The sequence below is a fragment of the Microplitis mediator genome, chromosome 10 (assembly GCF_029852145.1).
Source record: "Microplitis mediator isolate UGA2020A chromosome 10, iyMicMedi2.1, whole genome shotgun sequence".
Taxonomy (NCBI): domain Eukaryota; kingdom Metazoa; phylum Arthropoda; class Insecta; order Hymenoptera; family Braconidae; genus Microplitis; species Microplitis mediator.
Window position 1 is genome coordinate 17,689,499 of NC_079978.1, and position 12,016 is coordinate 17,701,514.

The 12,016-nt window shown below is 31.2% G+C and overlaps 1 protein-coding gene across 2 annotated transcripts in view; it reads left to right on the forward strand.

The window, feature by feature from the left end:
• The window catches only part of LOC130675458 (hemicentin-2-like), a 441,088-nt gene that overhangs the window by 68,956 nt on the left and 360,116 nt on the right, over positions 1 to 12,016 (forward strand). For both annotated transcript variants that reach the window (XM_057481164.1, XM_057481165.1), the window contains exon 3: positions 1,008 to 1,143. In XM_057481164.1, the coding sequence (XP_057337147.1) occupies positions 1,008 to 1,143 (136 nt within the window). The remainder of the gene's footprint in view (positions 1 to 1,007; positions 1,144 to 12,016) is intronic.

A 12,016-nucleotide genomic window follows, 5' to 3' on the forward strand; every position in this document is an offset into this window, starting at 1 on the left:
TCATTATCCAAACCGGATTTGAATCAATAAATTATAAAATATTGTTTTAACCTCAAACGATGAGCAAAGGCAAACATTAACGACACAATAACTATTATGAACTATTTTTAAACTTAATTTTCATGTGTTTATATTCAAAGAGAGCATGATTTAACGAAATTGTATCCACAGCGAGCGCTGCGATCGTTTCAGTTGTCCCCACCATATACTAGGCTCCCTGCCAATTGCAGCGCCTATTTTTTCCGTGTATGTTACGTAGGAAAAATTACTGTTAAATAGGAATTTTTTCTACAATACATGAAAAAAGCTCTGTTGTAACATATTATTTATTCCTATATTTCCATAGGGACTTTCCCTATATTAGCATAGAAAAAATTCCTATGCCCACATAGTAACAGCTACTATGCCAACATAGGAAAAATAACTGTTTTTTTTTCCTTCGTCGAATGGACGGACCGATGATTTATCTCCTAAAATTTCGGAGATAAATACAAAATTCCGACTTTTTTTTTCTTAATCCAAAGTCGGAAAATAAAGGCTCGATAAACACTTTTTAAATGAACGCCATTTTTCCCTATTTGCAATTCAATTATAAAACTACCCTAGTTCGAGCTCGACCAAAAGTGTCCTGACCATAAATAAATTAAATATCTTTTTTTTTTTGTGAGATAATTACAGCTACAACATTCTTATCTACGCAAAGGTCGGATGGGTCCACCTACTTTGTTATCACTTACATCATTTTGGATAAAAGTTCCCTCATATATTCTTAAAATATCAATAAAGATATTGCAAAAAAAACAGTAAAACCGTTAAGTCACTATCTATAGGAAAAAATCTTGAAAACTAAAAAATTTATTCCAGTGGAAAAGATTTACCTCCGTTATTGTTACGGAAGACATAAGATAAAGATAATTTCATACATATATTCAAGTAATGTAGTATTAAATATCATATAGTTCAAATAAGTAAAATATTAATTTTTTTTTATTTCCAATTAATTTCAGTACCCATTGAAGCTGTCCAAGGTGTGGCAGGTCAGCGGGGATATCTACCTTGCGATTTACTTCACTCTCGCGACACCAATGACGCTGTATCCATGGTATTGTGGTTTAGAGAGTCAAGTGGCGAGCCAATATACAGGTACGTCGATATTTATAAGCAATCCATATACTCCTAGCGGATTATCCCGTCTATCGTTCCCAGTTGAGTCTTTTATCACTATCCATGTTTAGCATATAAATGCGATTTTTATGCCTTGATAATACTCATGATACCAATTAAAGGTCATATAAATAATGATAACGATAAATGAAATATAAATAAATATCTTGAAATATTTATCTAAAAATATTTATTTCTGATAACTTTTATCAAATTTTATGAATTGATTTTAAAATCTAGTCAGCTATAAAACTCGATAATTCGCATCAAATGCTGCAACAACCAACAAAATCGAATCATTTGTACAAGATATCGTTAATGAAATAATTTCAAAAAGTGGTTTTTTCGGATAACATTAGAATCATTGAACTATTTGATTATAAATAATTTTGTAGTTTAGAGCGTATAAAATTGCGTCGAATGCCGTCTTGAACATCAAAATCGATTAATTAGTCGAAATGATATAGGTGACAGCCCGAGTCAAAATTAAAATGGTGATTTGAACCTTCTAATCCTAGATGAGGGTAAGGAGGTTTAAATCATCTTTTTAGAATATGAAGATCCATGCATCAAAAAGGTGATTTGAACCTAAACGTGGTAACTTTGTCCACTTTTACCAAGTTTAGGTTCAAATCATCTTTTTAGAAAGGTAAAATAAGCCCCCAGGGCCTAAATCTATAGATCGAGAAAGACTCTCATCGGATCACCTACAATTGGTTAAGAAACAGAAGAAAAAGGGGCCACTAATTAAAAATGGCCGCCTTGATCGAAGAAAATTTGGAATTTAAAAATTCCAAAAATAATGTTTTAGTAATAAATGTTTTGTCGTAAGATTAATAACAATAAAATCTAAAATATTAATAATAATAACTAAAGTTATACGAATAGGCGTTCGAATAGAATAGTACTAAGTCATTCGAAATTCGAATTAAATTATTAGAACGTTTGACTTATTAGTAGGGGAAGGGGGGGGGATAGGCCGGCAGAATGGGATACCCTCAAAATTTCGTCAAAATTTTTTTTTCTCGAAAAACTTTCGAAAATGGTCAAAAATGACATCTAGTATCATTTTACACTATTAAAAGCTAAAAAAAAACATTTTTTATATTTTTTGCGAAAAGTATAAATGAAAAAAATGTACAAATTTTATCGTACTACAAATTTATTTTCATGAAGTATCACAAATTAAGAAATTTATTTCTTTAATTAACTCAAGAACAATAACAACAACAATACTAATAAAAACTCTAAAACTGTAACATTGGTAATCATCATAATTTTAACTGTTACATTGTAACTTTCATAATTTTGTAATATTTTATAACTTTAGTGCTATAATATCACATTATTAACAGTTATGTTAATTTCCTAATATTTAATATTTAATTACTTCTCTCATAAAAATAATTTCTTTGGAATGAAAACTAACTAACATTATTTTTAACATAAGTATTAAAATTTATAATAAATAACGATAACGATATATAACTGATTCATCGTTAATGAAAGATAAATCTCTAAAATTATTCACAATAATCACAGATAAATTGAGTATCGTCGTCCGAAACACGTAAATTTTATTACTTACATCAATTTAGAAAGACATTATTACATCAATTTTATTCATTTGAAAAAAAAAAAAAAAAAAATTTACTTTTTTTTGGGGTATCCCATTTTACCCGCAGAAAATAAAAATTTTTTTTCTGATGGCAGTCTAAAATTCGTTATATTTATTTTAAATATAATCAAAATGAAGCCAATTTACGATATTTATGTCCCTAAAAACTAAATTTTTCGTTAAGTATCCCATTTTGCCCCCCCTTCCCCTATATGATTCATTAATTATTTTATTTGAGCAATAGATACGAATGATGTATTGGAAAACGGAAACTGCCAAAGAAATTAAAAAAAAACTGCTGAAAACTAATCAGCTGCCCCCGGGATCCGAAACCACGACCTAACGATTATGAAGCATAATCACTGTCGCACTGCTACTCGAGCGCTCAAAATCAGATGAAAAAGTATCTTTATCTAGTTAGAACGCTTTTATTATTCTAACAATTATATCATGTTAAAGAATTGAGCTCATTTGAAGTTACTTATAAAAGATATTATAGGCCTCGGAGGGTTAAAACATCGTTTTAAAAAGGTGATTTACTCCTTCATACACTACTTTTAGGACATCGGGGATTTAAATAACATATTACACTCAGCGGCAAGTCCAACATCAAAAGAACTGAGGCTTTTGAGGCTCAAACTACTTTTTTTATTTTTACTCGGGGTAAAATCTAAGAAATTACATAGAACCTAATTTTCTAATTAGTTCTGATTTTTTGAATTTTCGTAGATCAGGGCAAGAACTTTTTTCGAGCTCAAAGAGCTTGAATAGAATAAAACATAGAAGAATATTTTCAAGCTTGAAGAGCTCGAAAATGTAGTCATGAAACTGTTTTCGAGTTCCTTGAGCTCGAAAACAGCGGAAAGAAATAGAACTGGGGTTTTAATTGCATACCTTTATTTAACTTATATTGAAAGAAGGTGTGATTAATCAATATTGTGAATGAATAATATATAAATGGTGTGAAAACAGACGAAAGGTAATGATTTTAGACCAGGGTAAAGTTGGCTGACCGAACCGAAGGTGAGGGTTTACATCACTTGTTATCTGAAATAGTGTTTCATCCTGTGTCACGTACTATATTTTTCATAATTACCTGCATTGGAACTGTAAGTTTTAGTGTCAGCAGCCAGTCAGACAAGTTAATTTAAGATCAACAGTATGATTAACGATTAGTGCAAGCGAATATTATGATTCACGATCTCTCATTAAGCAGGAAATAGTATATTACACTACAAGGGAAGAAAGTTGAAATTCGCCTCGGGCATCTTATCACACAGGGCAGGGCTTTCAACTATCTTCCCGTGTGGTGTATACGATTTTTCTTTATACCTGGTCGAAAGTACGTTTATTAATTACATTTTTGAATACTATAAACAATACAACCACGTTCTGCCTGCAGCTGACAGGTCGGCCATGTTTTTTTTATTTGCTCCCTATTGACGCGCCTCTTTCGGACATACATAAAACTTTAATTTTTTTCCATCTCTCTTTTTTTTTTTGTTGCGTTTTTGATGCCTGCCCCGCGACATTTGAAAGCACGAGCGAAGCGAGTGCGTCTGGTCGGCGGGGGCAGGCATCAAAAACGCAACAAAAAAAAGACATAATTATACTTATAAAAAATAAAAAATAATTATTTTTTTTCGAAAGAAATAAATTTATGCCTATGAACAAGATTTTTTTCCTGCCAATAAATAATATATAAATAAATACATAAACTTTCAATAATTAACTTCGCCTCTGCATCAAAATCTTTTTCTTTATCCCTTAGTCGAAAGTACGCACTTCCCTCCCTAATTTTAAGGCCTAAAGCCTCATTTCCCTCTCCTGGTGGAGTTACACGCGCCCCACTTATATCGCCGGGAGCAAAAAATTTTTTCGTGCCTACGGAAACAGCCGGCTGCTGCCATCTACTGAACATCTACCACTTTGTCGATAAAATTTTTGACGATAACGTCATAGATCGTTGCTTTATTACATATACGTCAGTATTTTTGTGTCTCGTTGTTTGTGATATTTTAAGTAAACATATATTTGCAATAATAAAATGACTGAAAAAGTATCATCTGATGACTCTATGGACGAGGATGAGGTGATTAAAGATTTTGATGCGGAGGCCAAATTAATTATTGAAACAGCAATTTTGCCAAAAAAATCAGCTACCAGATACCAAATGGTCTACGAAGGTTACAAAAAATGGCTGACTGAACATCGAAATTCTCTATCGGACTTGGAAGAAAGTAACCTGGTCGTATATTTCACAGAGTTGAGTAAAAAATTAAAACCACCAACATTGTGGAGCATCTGGTCTATGTTGAAGAAAACACTTAACGTAAAAGACAATGTTGATATTAGCAAATTTCACAATTTGAAGTGTCTAATTAAAAACAATTCTAAAGGTTACAAACCTAAAAAATCATTAGTGTTCAAGTGGAACGACATCATGAATTTTATGAACAATGCACCAGATTTCGTGTATTTAGTTGCAAAGGTAAGTGTAATTATAAAAAATTTCATTAATTAATCATTCAATTGATAAATTAATTATATTAAACTTTTATTTATATGATAATTTAAGGTTATACTGGTATTTGGTATCTGTGGGGGACTAAGATGTGATGAACTAACTGAATTGAAGGTGCAGGATGTAGAAGATATTAACAATAGATATCTTGTGTCCATTGTCGAAACGAAAAATGATAAACCACGCCAATTTATCGTCGGAGAGCTTTTTTATGGAAAAATAAAAGAATATATTTTGTTAAGACCGAGTGAATCATTTACAGATAGATTTTTTATACAATACCACAATGGGAAGTGTCAGCGGCAAAATATTGGTAAAAATAAAATTGGTGAAACACCTCAAGTCATTGCTTCGTATTTAAATTTACCAAACCCAAAGCTGTACACTGGACACTGCTTCCGCAGAACCGGAGCGACACTTCTATCAGACTCAGGTGCGAACATCACCATGCTAAAGCAACTAGGAGGATGGAAATCTACGAGTATTGCACAAGGTTAGTTTTTTTTTTTTTTTTTTAATAAGGTTATGAATAATACTGATAATTTACAAATAATTTATTTATTGACAGGTTATGTGGAAAATTCTCTGAAGAATAGACAAAAAATTTTCGACAGCATAATCCATGCAGCTAAACCTAGTGATCAGTTAAATCCTCAACCATCCACCAGTGGAAACGACTCAGCTGCAATAATTAATAAAAATATAAATAAAAAGTCTCAGCATGAAGAAGCTGAGTGTGATAACTTTGATGATTTTGATATAAATGATCAAGATTTAGCAGTGATTGACGAATTATCCGAATCACAAATACCTGAATCACCGACACCGTTTTTTACAAGTGCAAAGAACAAAAAAATACTTACCGTTACTAACCAACCACAATTACCGACGCATTTTAGTTTCAAATCACCTGTTAATATATTTTCTACGGAATCAGAAAATATACCACCGTTAAAAAAATTCAAATCTGACGCTAAAACTCATGCACATAATCAATCATCGGATTCTTCACCAGTAAAGACGACAGCTGATAAGACTACTTGCAATAAATATGAAAATTGCGTTTTTCACGGCAACATTATTAATAATTTTTATTATTCGGGTATTGATTTTAAAAGTATCGATGAAAACAATAATAAGAAATGAATGTTCTGTGCCAAAATTATAATAATAATAAGCAATAAATGTTTTATGCCAAATAATTTATTTGTTTATGTATTTATTTTTATATTTTTTATTGGCAGGAAAAAAAATCTAGTTCATAAGCGTAAATGTATTTATTTCGAAAAAAGGTAATTATTAATTATTTTTTGTAAGTATAATAATATATTTTTTTTTTGTTTTGTTTTTGATGCCTGCCCCCGCCGACCAGACGCACTCGCTTCGCTCGTGCTTTCAAATGTCGCGGGGCAGGCATCAAAAACAAAAAATAAAAAAGAGAGACAGAAAAAAATTAAAGTTTTATCTATGTCCGAAAGAGGCGCGTCAATAGGGAGCAAATAAAAAAAACATGGCCGACCTGTCAGCTGAAGGCAGAACGTGTTTGTATTGTTTATAGTATTTAAAAATGTAATTAATAAACGTACTTTCGACCAGGTATAAAGAAAAATCGTATACACCACACGGGAAGATAGTTGAAAGCCCTGCCCTGTGTGTCATGATGCCCTCGGCTTCGCCTCGGGCATCATATCACACAGGGCAGGAATTTCAACTTTCTTCCCTTGTAGTGTAATATACTATTATCACCTCATCCTCGTCCATAGATTCATCCGATGAAACTTTTTCATTTATCTTATTATTGTAATTACACTGTTTAATTAAAATATTACATACAACGAGACACAAAAATACTGACGTAAATATAAAGCAACGATCTACGACGTTATCGTGGAAAATTTCATTTTCTTTATACCTTAGTCGAAAGTACGCACTTCCCTCCCTAATTTTGAGGCCTAAAGTCTTATTTCCCTCTCCTGGTGGAGTTACATGCGCCTCACTTATATCGCCGGGAGCAAAAAATTTTTTCGTGCCTACAGAAACAGCCGGTTGCTGCCATCTAGTGATCATCTACCACTTTATAAATAAAATTTTTCATGATAACGTCGTAGATCGTTGCTTTATATATGCGTCAGTATTTTTGTGTCTCATTGTATGTAATATTTTAATTAAACAGTGTAATTACAATAATAAGATGAATGAAAAAGTTTCATCGGATGAATCTATGGACGAGGATGAGGTGATAAAAGATTTTGATGCAGAGGCGAAGTTAATTATTGAAAGTTTATGTATTTATTTATATATTATTTATTGGCAGGAAAAAAATCTTGTTCATAGGCATAAATTTATTTCTTTCGAAAAAAAATAATTATTTTTTATTTTTTGTAAGTATAATAATATATTTTTTTTTTGTTTTGTTTTTGATGCCTGCCCCCGCCGACCAGACGCACTCGCTTCGCTCGTGCTTTCAAATGTCGCGGGGCAGGCATCAAAAACAAAAAATAAAAAAGAGAGACAGAAAAAAATTAAAGTTTTATCTATGTCCGAAAGAGGCGCGTCAATAGGGAGCAAATAAAAAAAACATGGCCGACCTGTCAGCTGAAGGCAGAACGTGTTTGTATTGTTTATAGTATTCAAAAATGTAATTAATAAACGTACTTTCGACCAGGTATAAAGAAAAATCGTATACACCACACGGGAAGATAGTTGAAAGCCCTGCCCTGTGTGTCATGATGCCCTCGGCTTCGCCTCGGGCATCATATCACACAGGGCAGGAATTTCAACTTTCTTCCCTTGTAGTGTAATATACTATTATCACCTCATCCTCGTCCATAGATTCATCCGATGAAACTTTTTCATTTATCTTATTATTGTAATTACACTGTTTAATTAAAATATTACATACAACGAGACACAAAAATACTGACGTAAATATAAAGCAACGATCTACGACGTTATCGTGGAAAATTTCATTTTCTTTATACCTTAGTCGAAAGTACGCACTTCCCTCCCTAATTTTGAGGCCTAAAGTCTTATTTCCCTCTCCTGGTGGAGTTACATGCGCCTCACTTATATCGCCGGGAGCAAAAAATTTTTTCGTGCCTACAGAAACAGCCGGTTGCTGCCATCTAGTGATCATCTACCACTTTATAAATAAAATTTTTCATGATAACGTCGTAGATCGTTGCTTTATATATGCGTCAGTATTTTTGTGTCTCATTGTATGTAATATTTTAATTAAACAGTGTAATTACAATAATAAGATGAATGAAAAAGTTTCATCGGATGAATCTATGGACGAGGATGAGGTGATAAAAGATTTTGATGCAGAGGCGAAGTTAATTATTGAAAGTTTATGTATTTATTTATATATTATTTATTGGCAGGAAAAAAATCTTGTTCATAGGCATAAATTTATTTCTTTCGAAAAAAAATAATTATTTTTTATTTTTTATAAGTATAATTATGTCTTTTTTTTGTTTTGTTTTTGATGCCTGCCCCCGCCGACCAGACGCACTCGCTTCGCTCGTGCTTTCAAATGTCGCGGGGCAGGCATCAAAAACGCAACAAAAAAAAACGAGAGATGGAAAAAAATTAAAGTTTTATGTATGTCCGAAAGAGGCGCGTCAATAGGGAGCAAATAAAAAAAACATGGCCGACCTGTCAGCTGAAGGCAGAACGTGGTTGTATTGTTTATAGTATTCAAAAATGTAATTAATAAACGTACTTTCGACCAGGTATAAAGAAAAATCGTATACACCACACGGGAAGATAGTTGAAAGCCCTGCCCTGTGTGTCATGATGCCCTCGGCTTCGCCTCGGGCATCTTATCACACAGGGCAGGAATTTCAACTTTCTTCCCTTGTAGTGTAATATACTATTTATTCATTAGTTGCGCTCATTTCTATGAAACTTAATCACAACATTATAAGTATTATTTCAATAAATAAAGTTAGTGATCTAAGATTACTTATAGAGTATATTACACGCCAAAGGAGGAAAGCAGGAAATTTCAACCTACATGTTTAATTGTCTATCCGAGACAAAGTCGGAGCTGGTAAACACGCGGATTATTAGGATGTCCTACCTTCTTCCGTGGTGTGTATACTATCTTTCACTAGATCTGCACTTGAAAATTTTAATTTTTGCCTCTGCTTATGGGAAAAATGGCGGATGCGCTCAATTTTATCAGTCGCAATTTTTTCTTTCTCATAAAAAAAAAATAGCGACTCTCTTCTTTATAAACAGGGCAGGAATTTTAACTGTTGGGGTGAGGGTATAGTGAAAAATTTTCATGGAACATAAGATTTTTTTTTTTTTTTTTTTTTACAGATTTTAAAGAAGCTCCGAATACTTTATATCGCTCGGGATCTTTCATAACACAAAAATTAAATGAAAGGAAAAAAGTTTTCATCCTTTACTTTTTATGAAATCTTGACGTATGTTCGAACTTTTCCATAGAGTATTAAATAAATATTCATAAGTTTATTTTAAAGAATCAATTACTTTAGTGAACTCATCATACAGCGTAGAAAAACAATGATTATATATATATATATATAGGCCATTGTCTTTTCATTTTATATTTATTTTATTAAAACGCAGTCAATCATAAAATATTGGAAAGAAAACTTTTTTATTTTTGTCATATTACAGAGCATCTGGCGTTTATTACATTCGAATGGCAAAGAATATCTGTCTATTCATTCAAAGCAATCGCGTATTATTAAAATAAAGATAATACTAATAGCAAGGCATTGATTCTTATTATATATGTATATACAATTTATGGTGCATTTTTTAGAACGAATACCTTTTTTTTTAAACAACATAAAAATTTCATCTAACGTGTGGATTAGGGTGGCCCAAAAAAACCGACTATTTTTTTTTTTTTCGATCTCGCATGAAAATTTGTTGGTTTACGATGTTTTAAGAAGCCTCTCAAAAAATCAGCTCGATAAAAAATTTTTAAGAGGTCGCTCACGAATTTTGAAAATATCAAAAATAATCGAAATTCGGATTTTTATTTCTAAATTTTTTTCTTTCTCGTAGCAGCAATAGTTTATATTTGTGAAACCATGACCACGCTGAAAATTTCAGCCCAAAATTTAAATATTTAAACGTCGCTCAAGAATTTTTAATGTTTCCGAGTACTGTCTCTTGGATGTTTTCGAGCGACCCTTGAATATTAATAATAAAGCTTCTCAATTTTTTTACCATGAATTTATATCATAATGAATAAAAATACAACCCGAGAAATAGAAATAATAAGTTATTTGCATACTTTTTCATTTTTTAATTCAATTTGTAGGTTTTTTCGCTTTTTCAAAACTTACCAAATTTTATTGTTTAAGACTGTCCTGTATATTTTCGGTTATGCAAAAGTTATATTGAAGTGAAATGACAATAATTTAGTTATAAAAACTAATTCAAACTATTAGTTACATATTATCAGTTAATATTCAAAATTCTTGAGCGAGGTTTAAATATTTAAATTTTGGGCTGAAATTCTCAGCGTAGTCATGATTTCACAAATATAAACTATTGCTGCCACGAGAAAAAAAAAAATTTAGAAATAAAAATCCGAATTTCGATTATTTTTGATATTTTCAAAATTCGTGAGCGACCTTTTAAAAATTTTTTATCGAGCTGATTTTTTGAGAGGCTTCTTAAAACATCGTAAACCAACAAATTTTCATGCGAGATCGAAAAAAAAAAAAATAGTCGGTTCTTTTGGGCCACCCTAGTGTGGATAACATAAAATGCCTCTGGGCTATAGAAATTTAAAAAAAATGTTCAAGTTTACGTGTCATTAAAATGGAAAATCTTTCAATGCAAAAGGAAAAGATTCAATATTAATATTAAGAGTTGGAACTTTCAGGGAATTTTTTGTTGATCTTCATAACGAAATTTTTAAACACGAGTAAAAAAAATGGTCGTTTGAAAAGAAGCAACCTAATATTATGTAGGGGAAAGGGGGTAGTGTAGGCAAAACGGGGTACCCCCAAAATTTGATAAAAAAAAATTTTATATTTTAAATGGTTTTTAAACATTCCAAAATCACTTCTGTAAATATAATTAAGCGTTACTTTGAATTTTTTTTGATAAACTTTTTCAAAAATCAATTGTCAGTTTAAAAATATTAATGACGTTTGTTTTATGATAAAAACTATTAAAAATTTTTTTTCTTCTTTTGTCTCCAATAAACATGCAAAATATAATTTTTCTTTATGTAAATTACTTACAAACAAATTCAACTTAATCAAATTCGTTTAAAATCCAGAAATATTTTTTTTTTTACCTTTTTTAGGGGGTACCCCACTTTGCCCGCAGAAATGAAAAATTTTTTTTTCAACGGTAACTGAAAATTTCTTCTATTTACTTTGAATATCATTAAAAAAAAAAAGATTTAGCGTATTTGAGTGCTCGAAAACTTGGTATTTCCTTAAGTACCCCCTTTTGCCCCTCCCTCCCCTATGTATAAATATGTTTATTTGATTGTGTGAGAAATGTTTTTTTTTTAGAGTAAATAATTTTTTTTTATTAATTTTAAACTCAACATTTTTTAGCTCTTTTACAAGTTCTGAAATATTAGTTCTACACACAGTTAATCTTAAATTTAATTGTGTTATGCAACAAAAAATTTTACAGATATAAAAATTTTTACTACTGTCAGTCCAAAGATACGTCAGTCACTGTTTATCATATACATA